At 37.7% G+C, this 25,342-nt stretch overlaps 1 protein-coding gene across 1 annotated transcript in view; it reads right to left on the minus strand.

Moving 5' to 3' along the window:
* IMPG2 (interphotoreceptor matrix proteoglycan 2) overlaps positions 1-25,342 on the minus strand; it is a 164,628-nt gene that overhangs the window by 104,278 nt on the left and 35,008 nt on the right. The window contains exons 8-11 of the mRNA XM_044919217.1: positions 24,033-24,091; positions 21,572-21,592; positions 15,098-15,342; positions 10,690-10,775 (exon numbers count right to left, since the gene is read on the minus strand). Coding sequence (XP_044775152.1) covers positions 10,690-10,775; positions 15,098-15,342; positions 21,572-21,592; positions 24,033-24,091 — 411 coding nt within the window. The remainder of the gene's footprint in view (positions 1-10,689; positions 10,776-15,097; positions 15,343-21,571; positions 21,593-24,032; positions 24,092-25,342) is intronic.

Here is a 25,342-nt window from a genome sequence, read left to right on the forward strand (position 1 = left end):
AAGTCCTTACTTATCAAGTTATTCTGAATGTAAATGGATTATATTCCCCCTTCAAAGGGCAGAAATTGACTAAAAGTATAAAAAATAAGACCCAACTATATGCTGTTTACAAAAGACTCACTTCAGTTAAAGATACATAAAGGCTCAAAGTGAAGGGATAAAAAAAAATATTCCATACAAATAGAAAACAAAACCAGCAGTAGCTATACTCATATCATACAAAATAGACTTTAATTGAAAAACTGTAACAAGAGACTAATAAGGTCATTATATAATAATAAAGAGCTCAATTCATCAAGAGGACATAACAATTGTAAATATAATGGCACCCAACATTGGAGCACTTAAATATATAAAGCAAATATGAACAGATCTGAAAGGAGGGATGGATAACAATACAATAATAGGGGACTTCAACATCCCCACTTTGAACAATGGCTAGATAATCCAGAGAGAAAATCAGTAAGAAAATGATGGACTTGTGCACTTGAGAAGAATGAGTATTCTGTTGTTTTAGGGTGGAATGTTCTGTAAATATCTATGAGGTCCATCTGGTCCAGTGTGTCATTCAAAGCTCTTGTTTCTTTGTTGATTTTCTGCTTAGATGATCTATCACTGAAAGTGGAGTATTGAGGTCTCCTACAATTAACGTATTGTTATCAATATGACTCTTTATTTTGGTTAATAGTTGGCTTATGTAGTTGGCTGCTTCCATGTTGGGGGCACAGATATTTACAACTGTTAGATATTCTTGTTGGATAGATCCTTTAAGAATGATATAGTGTCCTTTTGTGTCTCTAACTACAGTCTTTAGCTTAAAATCTAGTTTGTCTGATACAAGGATTGTTACCCCAGCTTTCTTTGGAGGTCCACTGGCATGGAAGATGGCTCTCCATCCCTTCATTTTTCAGTCTGGATGTATCTTTAGGTTCGAAATGAGTCTCTTGTAGACTCATATGGATATGGATGGGTCCTGTCTTTTTAGCCAATCTGCAACCCTTAGCCGTTTTATGGGAGCATTTAGGCCGTTCACGTTGAGAGTGATTATTGAAAGATATGAATTTATTGTCATCATGTTGCCTGTGAAGTTCTTGTTTCTATAGATTGTCTCTGTAAATTTCTGTTCTATATCACTCTTAGGGTCTTTCTCCTTTTATAGAACCCCCTTTAATATTTCTTGCAGGGCTGGCTTAGTGGTCACATATTCTTTCAGTTTCTGCTGGTCTTGGAAGCTCTGTACCTCTCCATCCATTCTAAATGACAGCCTTGCCAGATAAAGTATTCTTGGCTGCATGTTCTTCTCATTTAGTACCCTGAATATGTCTTATCAGCCCTTTCTGGCTTGCCAGGTCTCTGTGGATAAGTCTGACATTATTCTGATGTTCCTCCCTCTGTACATGAGGAATCTCTTCCCCCTAACTGCCCTTAAGATGGTTTCTTTGGTTCTAAGATTTGTGAGTTTTACTATTACATGCCAAGGCGTTTGTCTGTTTTCCTTGATCTTGGGAGGGGTCCTCTCTGCCTCTAGGACATGAATGTTTATTTCATTCCCCAGATTAGGGAAGTTCTCAGCTATGATTTGCTCAAATATATCTTCTAGTGCTCTCTCTCTCTCCACCCCCTCAGGGATCCCAATAATTCTGACACTGGGACGTTTCACAGCGTCACTTATTTCTCTAATTCTTTTTTCATGGATTATAAGCTGTTTTTCCCAGGCCTCCATTTTCCTTCTTTTCTATCAATTGATCTTCTAGATCACTAATTCGTTCTTCTGCCTCATTTACCCAGCTGTTAGAGTATTTAGATTAGATTGGATCTCATTGATAGCATTTTTAAGTTCTGCCAATTCAGCTTTCATTTCTGCCCTTAGAGACTCTATGTTGCCATTAATTGATTTCTCCATTCTAGCTACTGTCTTCATAACTGTTACCCTGAAGTCCATTTCTGACATCTTGGTTATATCTGTATCCATTTGTAAATCTGTGGCAGAAGTCACAGTCTCTGAGTCTTTTCTATTTTGGGGGTTCCTCCTCCTAGTCATTCTGTTGAGGGGTGGTTGAGGGAATGTACAGAGTCCAAATTATTGACCACAACCCAAGCTAGATGCTCCTGTTTTGTAGGAACCTTAGGGTTGTCAGCCTCTAATAGAGCTACCCTATAACCCAGGAATTGCACTACTGGGTATTTACCCCAAAGACACAGATGTAGTGAAAAGAAGGGCCATATGCACCCCAATGTTCATAGCAGCAATGTCCACAATCGCCAAACTGTGGAAAGAGCTGAGATGCCCTTCAACAGACAAATGGATAAAGAAGATGTGGTCCATATATACAATGGACTATTACTCAGCCATCAGAAAGGATAAATACCCAACTTTTACATCAACATGGATGGGACTGGAGGAGATTATGCTAAGTGAAATAAGTCAAGCAGAGAAAGTCAATTATCATATGGTTTCACTTTATTTGTGGAACATAAGGAATAGCATGGAGGACATTAGGAGAAGGAAGGGAAAAATGAAGGGGGGGGGATCAGAGGGGGAGAGGAACCATGAGAGACTATGGACTCCGAGAAACAAAATGAGGGTTTTAGAGGGCCAGCAGGGGGAGGCGGTTAGCCCAGTGGTGGGTATTAAGGAGGGCACGTATTGCATGGAGCACTGGGTGTTATTCGAAAACAATGAATCATGGAACACTACATAAAAACTAATGATGTACTGTATGGGAACTAACATAACATAATAAAATTTAATTTAATTTTAAAAAAAAGGAAAAGAAAATGATGGACTTGAACTATACTTTAGACCAAATGGACCTAACAACATACAGGACCAGATGGTTTCACTGGTAATTCTACCAAACATTTAAAGAAAAACTAATGCCAGTCCTTCTCAAACTCTTCCCAAAAATCAAACAGGAGTGAACACTCCCAAACTTATTCTACAAAGCTAGCATTACCCTGATAGCAAAACCAGACAAAGATACTACAAGAAAGTAAAATGATAGACCAATATCCCTGATTAATATAATGCTAAAATTGCCAACAAAATATTAGCAAACTGAATTCAAAGCAAATTAAAAGAAACATCCACAAGGATCAGGGGAGGACTTATCCCTGGGATATAAGGACAATTCAACATATACAAATCAATAAATGTGATATACCACATTAATAAAATGAAGAATAAAAAATCATATAATCATCTCCATAGATACAGAAAAGTATTTAACAAAATTCAGCATCCTTTCATGATAAAAACCCTCAACAAATTGGGAACAGAAGCAACATATCTCAACATAATAAAGGCCATGTATGACAAACGCACAGCAAATATCATAACTCAATTGTGAAAGGCTGAAGCTTTCCTGCTAAGATGAAGAATAAGACAAGGGTTCTCACTGTTACCATCTTATTTAGTATAAGACTAGAAGTCCCAGCCAAGGCAATTAGGCAAGAAAAATAAATAAAAGGCATTCAAATCAGAAAGGAAGAGGTAAAATGGTCTGCTCCAGATGGCATGATCCTATGTATATAAAATCCTTAAAAAATCAAAACACTGTTAGAACTGGGGCTCCTAGGTGGCTCAGTTGGTTAAGCATCTGACTCTTGATTTCGGCTGGGGTCATGATTTCAGGGTTGTGAGACTGAGCCCTGCAACAGGCTCTGTAGAGATCGAGACCCACAATGGGCTCTGCACTCAGCAGGGAGTCTGCTTGAGATTTTCTCCCTCCCCCACTGCATCTCCCCCCACTCATGCTCTCTCTAAAATAAATAAATAAATCTTTTTAAAAAACTGTTAGAACTAATCAACAAATTAAGTAAAGTTACAGGATACAGCAGGATCAACATAGAGACGCCAATTATATTTCTGTACATTAACAACAAACTATTTGTAAAAGAAAAATAATCTCTTCTATAATAGCATCTAAAACAATAACAACCTGAGGAATAAATTTAACCAAGGAGGTAACAGATCCACGTAGTGAAAACTGTAAGACTTTGATGAAAGATTGAAAACAACACACATAAATGGAAGCATATGCTGTATTCATGGATTGGAAAAATTAATATTGTCAAAATGTCCCTACGAGGGCGCCTGCATTGCTCAGTCAGGTAAGCGTCTGCCTTCAGCTCAGGTCATGATCCCGGAGGCCCTGGAATCGAGACCCACATCGGGCTCCCTGCTCAGCGGGGAGTCTGCTTCTCTCTCTGCCTCTCACCCCACTCTCGTGCTCTATCTCTCTCATTCTCTCTGTCTCTCTCAAATAAAAATAAAATCTTAAAAAAAAAATGTCCATACTAGCCAAAGACATCTTCAGATTCAATGCAATCCCTACTAAAACTCCAATGGCATTTTAGAAAGAGAAAAAACAATCCTAATATTCATAAGGAACTACAAAAGACCCTGAATATCCAAAGCAATTCTGAGAAAGAAGAACAAAACCAAAGGCTATTACACTTCCAATTTTAAACTACATTATGAAGCAACTATATTACAAAGCAACAGAACATATTGGCATAAAAACAGACACATAGACCAAAGGGACAGAATTTAGAGCCCATAAATAAACACAAACATATACAGTCAACTAATATTACAAGAAAACACCAATAGGAACACCCAATGGGGAAAGGATTGTCTCCTCAATAAATGGCATTGGGAAAACTGGATAATTATACACAAAAGAATGAAAGTGGAGCCCTATCTTACACCACTCACAAAAATTAATTCAAAATGGAAAAAAGACTTAAAAATAAGACCTTAAACTGTAAAACTCATAGAAGAAAACAAAGGAAAAAAAGCTTAGTCTTGGAAGTGATTTTTGGATATGACATCAAAAGCAAACGCAACAAGCAAAAATTAGTAAGTGGGACTACATCAAACTGAAATGCTTCTGCACAGCAAAAGAAATAATCAACAAAATGAAAAGGCAACATGCAGAATCAGAGAAAATATTGGCAAATTATATATCTGATAAGAGGTTAATATCCCAAAAATATTAGGAACTCATACAACTCAATAGTAAAAACAAATAATCTGATTAAAAATGGGCAGAGGATCTGAATAGATATTTTTCCAAAAAAGACATACAAATGGCCATAAGTATATAAAAAGATGTTCAAAGATGCTAATCATCAGGGAAGTGCAAATCAAAACCACAATGAGTATCACCTCATACCTATCAGAATTGCTATTATCAAAAAGACAAGAGATAACGGGTGTGGCAATGATGTGGGGAAAAGGGAGCCCTGTTCATATTGGTGGAAATATAAATTAGTACAGCCATTATGGAAAACAATACAGAGTTTCCTCAAAAAATTAAAAATAAAACCACCATATGATTGAGCAATCCCCATTTCTGGGTACATACACAAAGGAAATGAAATCAGTATATCAAAGCAATATCTACACCCCTATGTTCATACCAGCATTATTCACAATAGCTAAGATATGGAAACAACATAAGTGTCTATCAAAGGATGAATGGATAATAGAAGATGTGGTGTGTGTAACACACACACACACACACACAATGGAATACTTTTCAGCCATGGGAAAGAAGGAAATCCTGCTCTTTGTAACAACATGGATGGATCTTAAGGACATTATGCTAAGGGATATGAACTAAACAGAGAAACAAATACTGCCTGATGTGACTTATATGTGGAATCTAAAAAAGCTGAACTTTCATAAATAGAGACAAGAATGATTATTTCCAGGGGCGGGGGGTTGGGGAAATGAGATGTTGGTCACAAGGTACAAATATCCAGTGATAGGATGAATAAGTTCTGAAGATCTAATGTTAAACATGGTGACTATAATTAATGATGTTGTATTACATACTTGAAAATTGCTAAAAGAGATCTTAAATGTTTTTACCACACACACACAAAAAAAATGGTAATCATGTGAGGTGATGGTAATCATTTCCCAATATGTAAGTGTATGAAATCATCACGTACACCTTCAACTTATATAATGTTATGTCAGTTATATCTCAGTAAACCTGGGAAGAAAAAAAAGAATGGTCCAGATGGAGAGAGCAAGAGTTCAATTCCAGATAAATGAAAAGTAAACAAATTGAAGTCCAGAGTGTGAAAGGAAAACAAATTAAGTAAAATTACCAACTCTCGTCTTGCCAAAAGCTCATGTGCTTAAAAGACCCTCCTCTGGGGCACCTGGGTGGCTCAGTTGGTTAAGCGACTGCCTTTGGCTCAGGTCATGATCCTGGAGTCCCAGGATCGAGTCCCGCATCGGGCTCCCTGCTCGGCAGGGAGTCTGCTTCTCCCTCTGACCCTCCCCCCTCTCATGCTCTATCTCATTCTCTCTCAAATGAATAAATAAAATCTTAAAAAAAAAAAAAAAAAGACCTTCCTTTGGTTTATAAATCTTATGTTAGGAAAAGAGGTATGATATTGTAATTTATTAAAAAAATACATATATCTGCTTAGTGTCCACAATTCCTGGCTCACAGATCCCAAAACCCTCGGAACTGCCTAAATGTTGAGAGTTATTAAAGTGTCTTCTGTTATGTTAATGGGGTGACTTTTAGAGGGCACCTATGGATGGGTACTTGTTGCCAATAAAGCCAACCTTGTGATTAGGGGTTGGAACTTTCAGTCCCATCCCATGACCTCCAGGGAGGGGAGAGGGGCTAGAGGTTGAATCAGTTACCAATGGCTAATGATTTAATCGATCACACCTATCTAATGAAGCCTCCATAAAAACCCAAAAGGATAGGGTCCAAAGAGCTGGGTTAGTGAACACCTGGAGATTTGAGGAGAGCCACATACCTGGTGAGGGCTTGGAAGCTCTGCGTCCCTTCGCACATACCTTGCCCTATGCATCTCTTCCATCAGGCTGTTCCTGAATTGTATCTTTTTATAACAAATCAGTAATCTAGTAAGTAAAATGTTTGAGTTCTGTGAGCCATCCTAGCAAATTAACCAAGCTTGAGGAAGAGGTCATGGGAACCTGTGATTTATAGCTGGTTGGTCAAAAGCACAGGTAGCAACCTAGGCTTGCAACAACTGATGTCTGAAGTGGAAGTGGGCAGGGGGTGGGGAGGCAGTCTTGTAGAACTGAGCCCTTAACCTGTGGAATCTGATGCTATCTCTGGGTAGATAGTGTCTGAATTGAGTTGAATCCTTGAACACCCAGCTGGTGTCTGGAGAATTATGTGGCACTGTGTGGGAACACTCCCCCTTCACATATTGGAAACTGAGTCTCAGAACCATTTTAGGGGAGTGAGCATGTGCATGTGTGTGAATGAAACAGAAGTATCAAATTTTAGAATAGGACTCTTGAATCATGTAGTCTAATCTTGCCTATTAAAGATAAAAACTGAGTCTCATAGACGTAAAATGCCCACAGTCACAGAAAATAGAGAAAAAAATCGGAACTACACCCCTGAGTTTCTAGAGTTCTCAGTCCCAGTGCTTTGCCCACTATACCAGACTGTTCATTGAGAGATACATATAAGTATCCATAACCAGATGCAAAAGGATTCCAAGAGGAGAAACTAGAACTAACAGCCTTGGCAGTCCATTCTCACTCAGGTTAGCCTATGTCCACAGGTCTGTAAGACCCAGGTAAACAGAGCAAAGAGAGAGAGGAAAGCCCATTTTCTAATATGTAATATCTGCTATGTTGAATACGGAGGTTATTTGTATAGACAGAAAAGTTTCTTCCTTTCCCATTTCTTTTTCTATTATCTAAAACCATACATGCATTCAAGGAGAAGCAAGAAGGTCATTTGCTCAATGCCAAGTTTGTTTCTCAAAAAAGTAGTTAGGATGATGACCATCAAACCATACCAGGGAATTCACTTTTCTCCCTCTTAATTATCTAAAACCACTTCTAAAGATGTGTTAAAGCTACACATTCATCCAGCTGAGTCAGACATATTTATACCCTTGCAAATTCTACATGTGAATTTTTTCAAAATGCCAAGTGAAATGGCTTAAGCTCTTTAACCCATGCTGAAAAAATTGAGTTTTATCAGACAGAACCTATGACCTGACACACATTAGGAAAACAGCTCAATCCTTAATGAAAAAGAAATCCTCAAACAATATATATAATTTTAGTATATCTACAAATTAAATGCCTTTTCATTCCATAAAATTAAAACAATACAGAACATCTCTGATAAAAGTCAAGTCACAAGTGGGCCACATAAAAAGTGAAAGTAAACAACTTGACTTTTTTTTTAAGATTTTATTTACTTATTTTGAGAGAAAGACAGCACGAGTAGGGGGAGGGGCAAAGGCCGAGGGAGAGACAGGAATCTCAAGCAGACTCCTCTATGCTGAGCGGGAGCTTGAGGGGGGGCTGGATCTCACGACCCTGAGACTGTGAAACCGAGCCGAAATCAAGAGTCAAATGCTTAACCGACTGAGCCACCCAGGCGACCCACAATTTGACTTTTTAAATAAGGAGACCGTCTACTCCAAATAAGTGCCACCTAAAAAATGGCATAGCAATGAAGCTTTGTCATACGCTGTGAAAGGTAGAACATCTACATGCCAGTAATAGCACTTCATTTATTTTTATAGGAAAAGATGTTCCCATAGTAACAAATTCAACTCAAGAATTCTTTTAGTTCAATGTAGCATATTAACTTATACTGGCCCAGTTTCACTTCTGTGAATGCCAACTGAAAAGCTTGCTAGCGCTATAGAAAGCACACTGTGCAACATGTGATTTTCCAAGTTAGGATGCCAAAACGTGTCAAATTCAATATCCCAACATTCCTACCTCTAAAATAATTTCTAAAAATCAAATCTGTAAAAAAAAATTTTTAATCTCATTTCTATAATAGAACAAAATCTTGTTAACAGTTTGCCCCCCAAAAAGAAGGAAAGCCAATAACCACACACTTCTAATCAATCATTCTTCTTTTCATGCCTTATTATCATCCATTAACAATCCTACTGTCTCCTCAAATTGTTACTTAATGCCCCCACAGTTATCACTATTCAAAAAACTATGCAAAAACTATTGGCTTTAATGCAAATGGAACCACATTACAGGCACCATGTGTGCCCAGTTAGTCAGTGTTTATCAGCATTAAAGGGGCAGCCCCTTTCAGCCAAACCCTAACCACTTTCTGCAACAGGGGACCTGGACCTAAGGATACCAGATCTTCCTGGTTTTCAAAAGAAGTTGGAAATCTACATTTTCCTGCAAAAATATCCTAATTGTTAAATGTTAGCTTCTTTAAAAATTTGGCCCCAAACACATGCCTACAGCTGGATCCAGCTGGCTGGTTTCCAGCTTGCAACCTCTGGCTCATATAAAAATTCCTATCTTTACAACATCATTCTAAATATCATCACAGATCTATGGTTAGAGAAGCCCAAGATGAATAGGATTAGAAGGACTGAAGACTAGTGGTGCGATGTTCACTGTGAATCACCATCCTCTGCCACTGCATCCTGAATGGACTTCTATGACAGCATCACTGTATCTGTGGAAAAGTCTGTCTACCAGAATGGAAACTTCTTGAGGGCAAGCCCATACCCTTATTCATCTTAGTTTTCCCAGTACTTGGCACATGAAAAGCACGCAATAAATATATTTGAATGAATGAATAAATAAACACCAAATAATGTAATCTCTAGTGTCAATCCCCCCTAACTTTTTTTCTCCAATATGGAACTCAGTGAGAAGAGTATTTCCAATGACACCACATTTCAAAACTGAGCTGCTCTATAACGGAGTATAAGAAATGGCTGCATATATTAATGGCTAAGTGAATTTGGGGCAGACTTTGTAAATGTTCACTGCAGGGTTAAAGTCAAGAAACAAGTATTTCAAGAAGCTTCTATGAGGCAGAAAAGTCTCAGGAGAGTAGGAGTCTCAGGGAATGTAGAAGGGAGTCCCCCGACTCTATGTGATAACAAAAGATTCATGGATGCTTTGTAACCAGGTGGCCTCCAGGGGTGCTGTGGTTGTAGCTGGCACTGCTGTTGTTTCAACTATAGTCAAGGAAGCCGCTTTCTTTTCTATTAGATGCCTCTCTATGGGTGAAGTGGCAAGTGGAGGGATTTAGAGGGGATAGAGGATCGCCCAGGGGAGTTGGGTGGTAAGAACAAAAAGGAACATTCTTCAATGATGTTTCTGTGCAAATGGGAATGTTTTCAGTCCAGGTTAAAAGGAGGCCTGATTTTGAGTCCCTGTCATTTGTCAGTTAGCTGTTATTTTTATTCTTCTTTCTCTCTCTCTCCTGTACACACGCTATTCTATATGCTTTGGAATCTAACATTTTTCTTCACTACAATCCTTGGAATGCAAATCTATACTCTGTACCTATGTACATCAATTTATAGTCTTGGCTATAAAAACTACTTCTGAGTAACTTTCAGAGAACAACTCAGTGGGCACTTATAGCTTAATTATTACCAAACAAGTATAAACCATAAGTAAGTTTTATACCACATGTAGAGCTTGGAAATTAACCAGTGCAGACTTCATTTAACCACTGCAGAAGGCTTAAGTTTTCTGAACCAATACTTGGGACTCCGGAGCTGACAACTGTGAATAATGTTCCAAGGATGATGTAAGAAAATATTTGAAATAGAAACAGCTCAGGAAATTCATGACGCTAAAGTAAGCAGGTAAGTGTATAAAGAAGAGAAGTTTGAGGGCCTGATTCCAGGCATAAAACACAGAAACATACTTACCAGAATGGATGGTGGGGTTGACTGAAGACTTGAACTTTGGGTGTTCCAAATTAGGTCTTCAGTTTCAGAAAGTAAAACTCCTCTCACTGAAGAAAGAACATTTTTAGTTGAGACACTATTATATTTGAGGTTCAGGGACAACTAAAAATCAGGTTGTTCCTTTTAATAGTTTAGATCTTGGCACAACAGATAAGGGAGACTTGCTTAGAAAATGTTTGTTACTTTATTCAGATATTTTGCCTATATTGAGATAGGGAAACCAAAAGACTCCATAAAAATCTGCTTTTTGCTCTTTTTCCTGCTTCTATTCTTACTAGCACCTGTACCCTCACTTTACACATGCCTCATAGAACAAACAGTCAATGTCCTCCTTGTAAGGGACAAGAAGTTAATGATTTTTTTAGAGTCTTCCAGCACAACAGATAACATTGAAGGAAGGGCCATGGGAGAATGATGTGATGAGGCCATCATATGCGTATTCCAGACCACGGGCACTAAACATCTCAATGTCAAGACTGCCTGGCTCCAAGGAATAAGTGGCTTAGGAAGGACACCTGGACCATTGTCCTTGTTCTAGCTGGTTCCTGGATGCCTGAGAGGACATGTACACCAGACCACAATCCTCATTAAAAACCCCAAACCCCAAGCAAAGACACAACTCTCTCCTTTTCTTTACCAAGTCTCCCAGATACTCTGTCTGTATCTGCTCTCTCTATATATATCTTCAATAAACTCTGCTCTCTCCCTTCCTGCTGGCTTGTGCTTGATTTCTATCCTGTGTGTCACCAAGGACCCTCTTGGCTGGCCCTGTGGGACCCTCTCTGGGTCCTCAGACCTGGCCTGCCAGCATCAATAGTAACACAATCTATCTAATTTATAAGACTCCAACATAAAATATTCTCCTCATTATTACATTTAAGACTTTCCTATATTATTTCTTTTTCTCCTTTTAAGCAGTTTACTCTTTTCAAGATTCCTGTGAAGCAGATATTTTTAAACTGAATTTTTTTTTCATTTTAATAAGGAAGTTAAACTGAAATTCCAATGCATTTGGTTGATGCTAAGAATGGAGAAAATTATGAAAAATGATTTCCTCTTTGGCAGAAAATATCTTTGAAAAATGGTTAGGACACGAGAGAGTTTACTGCTATACCATATTAAAGAGCAATAAAGGTAAGACAATAGATTGTATAATGTAATTCAACAAAGCCTTACTGAATCCTTTCTAGTTACTACAGTCTTTGATAAAGTTGAGACTATAAACATTAATAAAGCCAAGTTTCTCCTATGCAAGTATTCCCTATGTCAGAGAGAGAAACACAAATTATAAAATGATGTGAGGGGCATATATACAATGTGTGGGATACAAAGAAGAATTTGATTTTGCCTGAAGGGGAGAGGGAATCTATAAAAGCTAAAGAAAAAAAAAGGATTGCCACAGTTTGATCTGGTGCATGCACCAAAAATAGAAGCAGAATCTCTCTTTATTCACCTGTTACCACTGGCCTGACATAAAGGGATCAATGAGAAGCCAAAAACCCTACTGGATTTAAGTATTTTCCAAAACTCTTTTTCAATTGTGTATACGGTTATCTTGTCTTCTATGGAAAATAAGCACCATGGATCAAGGATGATCTATCTTTAAGAAATGATGACCAGGTTATGTAGAAAGCTACATCCATTCAGAATTCTGAGTTGGCATGACAATAGAAATAGATTTTAGAGACCAAATTTTGTGCAATTGAAACATACATCTAATGAAAGATCAAAGCATCCGAATTAGTTTCTCCTGTATATCCTAAAGCTTTTGTTAAATTTGGTTAGAAATTCTCAGTTGTTAAACTCCTTTTCAGGACACCTTGGAGGTAGGCTACAACCAGGCTCCACATAAAAGGAAGACGTTCCTATGCTGTTTGTGGATTTAGTTTCCTAAACAATCTCACTTTGCCTGTTGCAAACCTTAATCTCCATGTCCTTCTTCCACTACCCTCGTTATTAACCTTGGTGTTTGTACTTTCTGCTCAGTTTAGGTTCCCATCCCCTTCAGGTGACCTCTTAGCTATATTTTTTTCTCAGATCCCAATATCCAGATTCCTGGGACCTTCTGCCTATTTGCTGTCCACATAGGTAGCCCCCAGCTAGTCTATACCAGCCTTGCCAAAAGGACTTCAGCAATTTGAGATTATAACAGGCTTCTTCTCTTTTCACTATTTCATCTGGCTCAGGTATTCCAACAAGATATAACAATGAAAAAGGAGTATATGAAACAGTAAGCCCAGGATACCTGCACTGCTCCAAAATACAAAGGTTCTCTCGTGTTTTAGAACTGATAGCCTAATATCACTATCATCTACGAAGAAAGAGTTTCTCCACTTTAGGAGAGCCTCAGTGGTGCAGTTGGTTAAGCTTTGGACTCTTGGTTTCTGTTCAGGTCGTGATCTCTGGTGGTGAGATGGAGCCCCACACTCAGCAGGGAGTCTGCTTCAGATTCTCTCTCCTCTCCTTCTGCCCCTCCCCCCCACTTATGCTCTCTCCCTAAAATAAATAAATCAATCTCTAAAATAATAAATAAATAAACAGTTTCTCCACTTTAAAGTCCTATATAACCCATATGAAGTCCAAGCCACTTTGTGGCCCTGTCTTAGCACACTGTCATTTTAAGGAAACATCAGTCTAGCAGCCAAAATAATTGAAAAGCAATTTAAAGTTTTAGTGAAGCACTCAAAAAATATCTTCTTTAGGAAGTAAGGAATTATATATAGTAAAATTTTGTTAAAGTTTTTTTCTCTTTTCTCTCTCTCTCATGTGTATTTGTGTTTATTTACATACACACACATGCGCGCGCACACACACACACAAGGCCTAGGTGATAACTGCCTGAAAAGATACCGACTCTTGGGCGTCTGGGTGGCTCAGATGGTTAAGTGTCTGCCTTCAGCTCAGGTCATGATCCTAGGGTCCTGGGATCGAGTTCTGCATCAGGCTCCCTGCTCCTTGGGAGCCTGCTTCTCCCTCTGCTTCTCTCTCTCTCTATATATATATCTCATGAATAAATAAATAAAATCTTAAAAAAAAAAAGATACAGACTCTTTTCTCTTAAGAAAATGTGGGAATTGAAGAGGCTATAAAAATGCATCATTGTTAGTATTGCCTCTCCTTCATGAATTTTCCAGTTTGGCATCTGGTACTTTTCCCATGCAATCATGTCAGTAAAATATACTCCATGGAGGGCGCCTGGGTGGCTCAGTTGGTTAAGCGACTGCCTTCGGCTCGGGTCGTGATCCTGGAGTCCCTGGATCGAGTCCCGCATCGGGCTCCCTGCTCGGCAGGGAGTCTGCTTCTCCCTCTGACCCTCCCCCCGTCTCATGTGCTCTCTCTCTCTCTCTCAAATAAATAAATAAAATCTTAAAAAAAAAAAAAAAAAAAATATACTCCATGGACATCTTAAAAGCTAAACCACCCATGAGAGAAGAAATCATAAAGAAGTAAACATGAAGAAGTAATTTAACAGGACACCATGTCCCTGATGAGTTAAACTGTTGCAACACCAGTAACCAGATTCTTAGTAAACTTTAGTCTGAGATTAACTAGGCCACTCTTTCACCTCTAAATCCAAAGTAGTCAACCCCTCCTTGATGATCCCAGATCCACCTGTTGATTTCAGATCATAACCGGATCTCTCCAGCTATCTAAATTCAAACTCAGTACTGGATTCTCTGGGATTCTGCCTATCACCCAGTATCAGTTCTTCTTTGACCAAGATCCTCCCTGAACTTTCCTGAGCTACTCTTTGTCTTCTGCTCTCTGGCTTTTAAGTCTTTACACCAGTCGATTTGCCTGTGGAGAATTACTGTTGGTTGCCCAGCTGCACTATAACCTCTTCCATTTCATGCTTGCAGGTTCCACTTCCCTTTTTCCTATATTTTGCTCCCATTTCCCTAAACTATTTCTAAATGTCATGCTGTTCTCCACTTTCCCCACTTTTTTTTTAAGATTTTATTTATTTATCTGACAGAGAAAGAGAGAGCACAAGTAGGCAGAGTGGCAGGCAGAAGGAGAGGGAGAAGCAGACTCCCCGCCAAGCAGGGAGCCCAACATAGGGCTTGATCTCAGGACCCTGGGATCATAACCTGAGCTGAAGGCAGATGCTTAACTGACTGAGCCACCCAGGCACCCCACTTTCCCCACTCTTTGTGGCTTTTTGTCTACCAATACTCCTAAGAGCTCCCGATTGATCTATCCCAAATAGCTACGTGGCTAAAGCTCCATTCGAACCAGGATGGCTCCTCTCTCATGCAGTCAAGAGAATGCTAAAAACCACAGATATTTAAGGAAATTAGTTTTCACCAGAGTATATTGAAAAAGAAACTAAAGCTGTACAAGGACTTTATGATGGATATCAACTCACCATTGATAAGTTGAAGGGAGTCAGGATCTGGATTCAAAGAGGAGTTCCCCAACAAAAAATTCTGATGCAGTATCTCCGCAATATAATCTCTGAAGTTACTAATTGCATAAACAGCAGTGGGTTTATCATCCAGTTCCACAAGACCATGGTTTTCCACCTTGTTGGAATGAAGGCTAATTAGGTCCCAGGTGGTATTGCTGATGGCCTCACCATTGAAGGTAACTGCATAATGAACATCTATGCCACTATGGATGAAAACAGAGAACAAATTAGACCCTGCTAAGGAAACACAAAGAAAGGAGCTTTGAACCCATGGAGCACAAACACTACACCTGGGGGAGGGGGGTAAAGATGGGGGGTCTCAAAAAGCATGGATTCCACCACCATTCTCTGCTGACTCTGGACAACCTTTTGCCATCCCCTCCTGCTTCCTAGAGAACAGAGGTTCATAGCTCTAAGAACATGGAAAACGTTCTAAGGAGGCCAGAGAGGCAACTCTGCAGAATATGTGAGCACGCTCTTCCCCACCATTCTCACCCCTTCTTTCCTCCATCAGAGCCAACAGCTCCTCTCCACTATCTGCCAGCTTCCTTCTTTCCCTATTAGCATTTCTCCTCCCTGATTTTAAAAAAAAAAAAAAAAAACAAAACCTTCTAACTCCACCCAACAGTGGGTAATTCTCTCATCTCTCTTTCTTACTGTTATTGGACAGATTATGTACTCCACAATGGAAGGGGGGTAGTGAAGCAATAAAGAAGCTTAATTACTATGAACTAAAGCATAGTTATTGGGAACGGAAAATATGAAATACTTGAAAATAAAGCAAATTGATGACTTGTGTTTTTTTTAATATCATGCTAGAATATTTTCTGATATGACAGTTATCTAAGTCTCTCAGGAAATGTAATTTTGTTTGATAGTCCAGACAATTTACAGTCCTATAAAGTTTGAAACTAAACTGTAATAAAACTATTAAAATGTGATCAGGGTTTTTTTTTTTTTGGCCTGGTAGCAATGATGACTCCAAAGTTTATGATTTTACTACCCTAAACCTTTCCCAAATTGACTATATAAATTTCTGTTTTTCAAATGCTCTACAAACTAGCTTTCATTTTTGAACTGGCTCCTTCATTAATGAGTTGAATAAAACCTTAATGAGCTAACAAAGAACTGTCTGAGATTGGGCTTTTTTACTATCTACCTTTCCATAAGCAAACAAAGAGAAGATTTCTTAGAATAAAGGGTAGAGTAAAAATACATAAATAGTAGTTGACATGTCATTTGATATTTTCTTAAATAATCATTTTGGAGAAATAACACCAGATTATAAAATTTTGAAGCCAATAAAAATACCCCTTCTAGACTCTAACTCATATTTCTCTAACAACTAAAAGCTAACATTTTAAAAGTGCTTATGATGTGACAGTTATTTCATATGCTTTATCTCATATAATTTTCATAATAACCCCGTGAAGGTTTTATTATCTTCAGATTATTATTGAAGAAACTGAGCTTTAAAGAAGTTAGAAGACTTGCCTACAATTTTGAAACATGTACGTGGTAGAGTCAAGATTCAAACACAGATCTGCTTGACTCCAGCATCTGAATTCTGAACTACTATGCTATACTCTCAGTAGCTTTAATTAAACTACTACCCAAAAAAGTCATTATGAGACAGCTTTGCTCTCGTCATCACTCTGGCTTCCCCCAGTCTAGGAGACACAGCCATCAGAAGCAGGACCCAGCAAGTCACACCAAGATCCTTCCAGAGGAAAGGAGAACGCTATCTTCCCAAAGATAAAACACTCAAGAGAGACAGGCAATGGAAACAATTTGCCTCCTTCTGACATTCTGTAGGACCAAAATGACTCCCAAATCAAAGCATACAAATAATTTAAGCACTTCCCCCTCTGAACTTACTTATATATCATTATATATTCTTTGATTACAGCTTTTGTGGTTTTGTAAAAAGATTTTGTTTAAAGTGACTGCCTTTCAGTCTCTCCTTGAGTTTCTATCCCCAGTGTTCAGCATGGTCCCTGGCACTGAGGGCCCCCCAGTGCCTACTAAATAAATAGAAATCTAAACTTGTCTGAATATAAAAAAAAAAAACAAACTACAGTCTAATCAAGGTATTCACATATCTAAACAAAAAGTATCAACATAATGAGAATGATCTCATGGAGTCTAGAAAAAGGGATTAGTCAACTAATTTATTTCACTATTGTGGCTTCCTTGTAAAAATAGATCCCTAAATTGGAGACAGCCACAACATAGCTAGCATGGCTTGATGATACTGGTCATTAAAATCACCCAACTTTCAGGTGCCTGGGTGACTTAGTTAAGCGGTTAAGCTTCTGCCTTCAGCTCAGGTCATGATCCCAGGGATCCTGGGATCGAGCCCCTGCTCAGTGGGGAGCCTGCTTCTCTCTCAAAAATGGGTAAATAAAATCTTTAAAAAAAAAAAAAAAAAGTCATCCAGCTTCCTTTCTCTTCTTTCAAGCTTGCAAAGGGATCTTTTGATTACAACTCCCTACAGATTTTCCTATGGGGAAAGAATGCATGAGCCAGACAATGCAATAATTGGTCAGTTGGCAGATCTCTTGCTTTAAATAAATCAATTGGCATCCTAGACAATGCATCATATCTTATGATTTAGTAAGCATGAATTGGTCTTAAGAGACCTGTCCTTCCTGGTAGTACAGGCAGTTCTGGACCTGTCCTGAGCCTGCTTCCCACAGATTCATACCCTGAACTATAGGGGACACCATGAAAGTGACATCCCTCACCTGCCATACAAGTTGCCAGGCCTCTTTGATGTTTTTGTTCTAATCTGAGTAACTTCCATAAGGTTTTTGTCCCAGATCTGATAAGCTTCCACTTCTAATGGGGTGGTTTAGGGTGTTTTAATTAGTAACTGAGTATTTTGACATCCTGATGCTCTACAAAATGGTAAGGCATCAGCTTGTTGTCTAGAACTTCTTTCAGTCTCTTTTTTTTTCATGTCAGACTATATTGATTCATGGGTAATTCCTGATATTCTTTTGTAAAGAAATAAATTCAGTAAAATATGCTAAAATAACCAAATGATGGCCCTGAGGTAGAATAAAACAGTAAGAGGGACACCTACTGGTCAGAACTCACCACACCGTATGTGTCCCAGGGATTTAGCACAATGCTTGGCTCATAGTAGTTCAATAAATACTTTTGAAAATAATAAAAGAGCAAATGGTCAATTTTATTGACTAATGCAGGCATATAAGACAACTAAATTTGTGTTACTTAAATGACAGAATGATACTCCCTATTTAATCTGAAGAATTTTGTCTCTAAATATGAAAGTCTCTAAAGTTTTCACCCTAAAATTATCTTCATACATTTGTGTCTTCTGAGCAATCATTTTTAAAAATACTTTATTTATTTATTTATTTGAGAGAGGGAGAGAGAGAATGAGCAGAGGGAGGGACAAAGGGAGAGGGAGAAGAAGACTCCCTCCTAAGTAGGGAGCCTGGTCGGGGGGCTGGATCCCAGGACCTGAGATCATGACTTGAGCCAAAGGAAGTTGCTTAACCAACTGAGTCACTCTGGCGCCCCATGAGTAATCATTTTAGAGATATTACTTCACCTCCACAACCCAACCCTGAGGAAATGCATGCTCTTTCCAAACTCAATGGGATAGACCATGACTACATCTCCTGAAAGGTGAGCTTCTTTGGGTCTTTGCACAACCTATTTCATATTAAGACAGAAAGCAGTGATAATGAAAAATGGAGGAAAAAAGACTGTACCTATTAGCACTTGAGTTCATTCCTATGCTATGCAGAAAATCAGACAAGAAGAATCAAAGCTTCACTGAGAGTCTACCATGTGCCTTGCATGACTTTTAAATATCATAGAGAGATGATCAAGAGAAATGTTCCTGGATCAAGAAATTTGTGCAAATCAAGCAGTCTGGGGCAGATTACTGGCCTTATTCTTTGTTGACAAAATATAATTTGTCTCCCAACATTTCCCTTGGACATATAAAAATAACACTTCTATTAAAGTCTACCTTGTCTAGCGAGGATAAATTCATTAAAGAAGATAAAATGCCTCAGAGATATGCTGCAATTCATTACCATGTTTTTGTCCTGGAAAGAGAACTCAAAGAAATGCTTAAGGTATCAGGAAACCATCTATTCTCGGAGCCAAGAATGTCACTATGACCCAAAACAGACTGAGTTCTGGCATGGTAAATGTAGCAGAGAGACGTCTCAGGATGAGGGACAGAATAAAAGAAAGCCAAGAGGCCAAGGAAGTACATAAGCAGCAGAACGCACACTGGAAGACAAAACATGATCTGATTGAAGAAAGCTGTGCTGGCTCTCCGCACTTAGCACCTCCGAGTTAACCAGCCACCCCTGTATTACCATCTTTCATCTTCTAAGCTAGACTAATACAGCTGCTATATAAAGGAAAGTTTCTCTTTCTGACAGCTATTTCCAGAAACATCAATCATGTGGAGGTGAAATTTATCCTTTCTTATTCTCTTACTTCAAATGCCCTGATTGGCTGTTTGACATGTGCAGATTTTCAACATAAGAAATAATAGTATCATTTCTCATTAAGATCAACCAAAATAAAGATATTTCAGAGAAATTCAGACATCCTGTAAAATTTCTTCCATTAGAAAGAAGGCACACACTTATGAAGCCTGGAGCTGAAGTTTTGAAGTATACCAGGCAGATATATTATTGACTCACTTCAAGTGGGTAATCTACTAACTTAAAACAATGTGTGTACCTGGACAGATACAAAGCAAATAGAAAATTTCATATGGATATAAATGTTTATGGAGAGAGACAAAGAAAGAGAATGGTTATATATTATATAAACAGACTATTTCTGTGCCACACATTTATTCATCCATGGTTCAGAATACAAGTATACCAAAAAGTTATGAATCAATTCCATCAACGGGCTAATACCTGACAATACTGAACAATTTTGGAAATTGTACCTAGGTTAACAATTCTATCATAAAATCTAATGGCTTCATATTGGTTTCTGTGTCCATATAGAGGACTTAGCACTCAGTAACTGGATATCATTCTTTTGGTCATAGGGTTAACATGGTAACATTAGAATTTGGGTTGTTTTAATATTTTAATCATGCCAAGAGGGCAACAACTAAACAATCAGGCCTTTTGGTTGAGAACTGATCATCAAAACATATACCTGTAATATATACACACAGGACTGTTCACATCTACTTAGAGTACAGAAACCAAAATTCTGATTACCTTGGTCAAAATATCTGATACCTCCTACTTATATAACTTACAGCAAATCAGTTTGTCTGTCTCAGGCAAAATATCCTCACTTCCAGAAGGAGAATGAATGTTAATCCTCATTTTCACTATCTCAAAGGAATATTAAGAAAATAAAATGAAAAAATAAAAAAGAACCAGTAATTTGACATATCTCTAAAAGCACTTTTCATTAGATTGTGTGTTCCTAAAAGAAATAAACCAAGAGTTATTAATTTTTGTAGGCACAGGGTTTGTCCAATTAGTAGGCACTTAGTAAACACCTGCTTAAATAATATAAATGAAAATGGAGTCAGAAAGCTCTTTTCAAATATAAAATATTACAAGAAAGTAGTATTACTGTATGTCTAAACATCCATAATTAACACATGAATTTGCTTCATAAATTCTATTTATACTTATCAATCTTGCAAGAGAAAATGAATTTTAAATAAATTTGAATCCAAAAGCAAAAAATGACAAGCAACCTCCACAAAGGGTATTGACTATGTTTTTATATTATGCTTCTTCTAAGAAATTCCAAAGAGCAGCTCTTTTTGCAAATGAACTATTATAGAGATTGGCTTTCTCCTCTTCATTTACAACTTAAAGTGACACTTGATTATATTACTGAATGACATAGTATACTTGAAACTGTTTACATTAATGGCGGGTTTTATTCTCATTTTAAATGAAGTGTAACTCAACATTTAAAAGTACTTGACAGTCAACAGTCTATGACAGGGGTCTGTAAAGCTAAATCCAGCTCAGTATCTATGAGTTAATAGATTTTACATTTTTAAGTAGTTGAAAAAAATCAAAACAAGAACAATATTTTGTGACATGTGAAAATCACATGAATTTCAGATTTCAGTTTCCATAAATTAAGTTTTATTAGAATATAGCCATGCTTATTCATTTTCAGTGTATTATCTATATCTACATTCATCTGATGGCTGAGTTAAGTAGTTGCAACAGAGAAAGTACAGCCTGAAAAGCTTAAAATATTTACTAACTGACCCTTAGGTAAAAAAGTTTGCCAATCCCCAATCTGTAAGGAGATGGACACTAATATTAGAAGTTATAAAAGAATTGAGCCATGCTACCTTGGACCTAGGGCTACCAAATTTTCTAAACTACCTTTTCAATCAGTGGACTGTATAAAAAGTGCCAAAAAGTACTCTACCTGCCATTTTCCTTGGGGGACCTGAAAATAAAAATTGAAAGTGTTAAGTAGAGTTTAAGACAGTTATAATTGTCACATCATTCATTAAAGTTGCAAGTTCTTAATATATTTCCTCTAAAATATTTCCTTAAATCAAAATGTTTGCATAGTATTAGATGTGGACAAACTCATGTAGATTGAAGGAAGCAAACAAAGGGTGAGAAAAGATTCTGTTTTAAAACTGACAATATTGGGGCACCTGGGTGGCTCAGTCGTTAAGCGTCTGCCTTCGGCTCAGGTTATGATCCCAGAGTCCTGGGATCAATTCCCGCATCGGGCTCCCTGCTCAGCCAGGAGCCTGCTTCTCCCTCTCCCACTCCCCCTGCTTGTGATCCCTCTCTCACTGTGTCTCTCTCTGTCAAATAAATAAAATCTTTAAAAAAAAAAAACTGACAATATTTACTATCTTTAGACTGTATTTAAAATACTTTTTAAACCATTCATATAAGGTTTTCTCTTTATAAATAAGCTTTTTTCAGTATATCAGCAGAGGACTCCAGTTGCTGGCATTTAGCAAAATTGGGAAACATTTTTTTGGTACACAACGTGTTATGTAATTTAAAATAAATGAAAAGAAAATCGGATGTTATACAGAAAGATGCTAAGGGATTGGGAAAGGTCAGGATGGACCCACAGGATATTGCATGGCCTTTAATATTTATTTATTTTATGTAACAGACACTTAATAGATAGTCCCATGTGCCAGAAAACTGTGCTGAGTGTTTTACAAAAATCAATTCATTTAATCCTCATTAAGATGATTAAGGACTATTAGAATCCCCATTTTACAGGTAAAGAAACTGAGGAACAAGGAAGCTACATAATTTACCCAAAGTATTTCAAAAGTATTTTTAATAAAGCAGAATTAATAGTAAATTCTCTTTTTTATACAAATAGGACATTAAAACTGGATAATTTATCTAAAATCAGCCAGCCAGAAGTGCCAAACGCAGATTTGAACCCAGGGAAGTTGGTTCCAAAGGCCATGTTGCTTTTTGTGTGCTGCCAAATGAGAGAGGTCTTCAAAGGCCTCACATTCCTAGGTTCTCATATGAGCTTTAGTCACAGCTGGAGGCGGTATTCTATGAGAAGTGCTAAGGTTGAACTGGGGAGACTGGTTATGGTGTGAGAGTAGGTGGTGGGTCAATTTACCATGCTTGCCCTCTCCCCTGCACAGATAACTAGCTGAGTGTCTTTGGGTAAATTATTGAAATTCCCTGTGCCTTATCAGAAAGGTGTCCTTATTAGAAAAAAAAAAAATGAGGAAATTAACTATCTCATAGCATGGCTGTTGGGAATAAATGAGTTATATAGATATGAAGCCTGGCACACTGTAAATGCTATGTAAATGCTTGCTATTATTTCTGGTAAACCCAGAAGTTGTGATAAGAGAATATGCCAAAGTTAAGATGCTGGTCCTATTGATTATGTTGTGAAGTTACATATACCCCTACTCATGCTCCCCTGCATCAAACAGCTGGGCCACAACTATCGTCCAAATGCTCCAAACCTTCAGAAAGTACTAAGTCTAGCATGGGATTTAAGTGTAAGAGCTGTAAAGTCAGCCACCCGGTTTCAAAATCCCTCTTCCACTGCTAATTTACAAGCTCTCTGACTTTGGGCTAATACTTCATCCTTCTAAACCTGTTTGCTCTCTGCAAAATGAGTATTAATAATATTTATTCTGATTAAGTTAGCTCAGGAAAATCAAGTCCCCAATATAAAGTATTCACTCAGTAAATACTCTTTTTTTTTTTTTTTGACAGAGAGAGACACAGCGAGAGAGGGAACATAAGCAGGGGGGAGTGGGAGAGGGAGAAGCAGGCCTCCCGCAGAGCAGGGAGCCCGATGTGGGACTCTATCCCAGGACCCTGGGATTATGACCTGAGCCGAAAGCAGCCGCTTAATTGACTGAGCCACCCAGGCGCCCCCAGTAAATATTCTTTTTAAGAAGAAATGTTTTAAAAAGAGGTCAGTGATTTACTTAGAACTGTTATGTTTGAAATGAAGACAAATGCATCCCCTCCAGAATGGCCTTACAGTAAGATGTCAAAGTCACCTTGGTAGAACATTGACAAGATTTAGTGGGAAGCCAAGATCATATCTAATGTGACTTCAGGCTCCCCTCAGTGCCAAGTAAAAGCAGTGCAACTTATCAGCAGCAAGCTGGGGACATGAATTCCTAAGTTCTTATCTGCCTAACTACAGATCTAGTATGTCTCCTTGAATATATTCTTTTGCCTTTTTCTAACTCAGTCTCCTCTCCTGAAAAACTATCATTAAGAATACATATTTACCAGAAGTAGTACTGAATTACAGCACTCAAATCATTTGTTTTTAGAGCATACATAATAAACACAAAAAGATATTACACTGAAATAAAGAGTGCTACTGAACATGTACATTTTTAGAGTCTATTTACCTAAAATCAAGTACACGAATGTCCTTATAGCCTGGTAACCCAGTAAATGCATTCTCAACCTGTCAAAAATAAAAATAAAATTTATAGCTATGTAGAAATGTGAAAAAGTACATAGAAAATACTGCTTTTAAGAGTTGAATATAAAGTGCAATGTTTATAACTAGTAGAAGCTTATACATGTATACAGATACATAGTGGTCAGAAAGTTACATAAGAAAATTATAATAGTTAATAATGTTAGAAAATAGTTTTAACACAACGCTGTCACATTTTTCTTTTTAAATTTTGTCTTTTTAGGTTTTAATATATTTTAATATTAATTTTTTTCCAAATTATGAAAAGCAACTTCTTACTGACAAAGCACTGTTTTTTCCCCTTATAGGATAAAATGTAGAAAAAAGCATTAGTTTCAAAAAATAAAGCTATAATAACATTTTTAAGTGTAATTATTTGGATTAGAAATCTGGCTGCAGCATACACACTGACAAACAGTCAAGCATTCGTTTTCTGTAAGTGTGTAGTGTCTGATGGCATGTTTCCTGTTCCTACGATACAAGGGAACTGTGAACAAAGTCAACATTAGAAACTAGTCACAAGCTGAAGCTCAGCCCCCTGGAGACAGGCCCTTTTGACCGGGTGTCATGAAGGGGGTTATGAAGCAGTGACCAGGTAACTTAACTGGTCTAAAGATCAATTTATGAAACATCTACAATCTTTAAAATCCAGCCATGTAAATCAAGATGAGTTTAGTGACTAGAGGGAGGGAAAGAATGCTAACTGGACTAAAAATCTAAAAATAGTCAGGTGATGTATAAATACATATTTTAACATTGAACATTTAACCCACATTTCAGAAGGTACCAGTCTCAGTAGATAAGTCACTATGGAGCCAACACCAGAATAAGCCAACACCAGAATAAGCCAACACCAGAATTGTTAGTGGACTTTGGAGACATCTCTGGGAATCTACTTTTAAAACTAAGTCTTAGTACAATCAAGAGAGTAGAATTTTTAAAAAATCATGGTTCATGAAGATCTCAATGCCTTAAGGATAAAGAATCCAAACCCAAGTAACTCTATACCAATGATAATTTGCCTTGTTTTATTCTCTTAGCGAAAAGACAGAAATGCCATAATTCTTGTAGGATAAAAGTGGAGATGGAATCTTGCAGGATAGGAATCCAAAAATGAGTTCATCTCAGCTGTTTCTGCTGGCAAAGTAACTGTATACAAGCCTTATTTTATAGAACTCATACTGCCCTGCCCATCAACCATATTGGCTTTCATAAGATTAAAATGAATGTACCTAA

The sequence above is a fragment of the Neomonachus schauinslandi genome, chromosome 1 (assembly GCF_002201575.2).
Source record: "Neomonachus schauinslandi chromosome 1, ASM220157v2, whole genome shotgun sequence".
NCBI classification, from domain to species: Eukaryota; Metazoa; Chordata; class Mammalia; order Carnivora; family Phocidae; genus Neomonachus; species Neomonachus schauinslandi.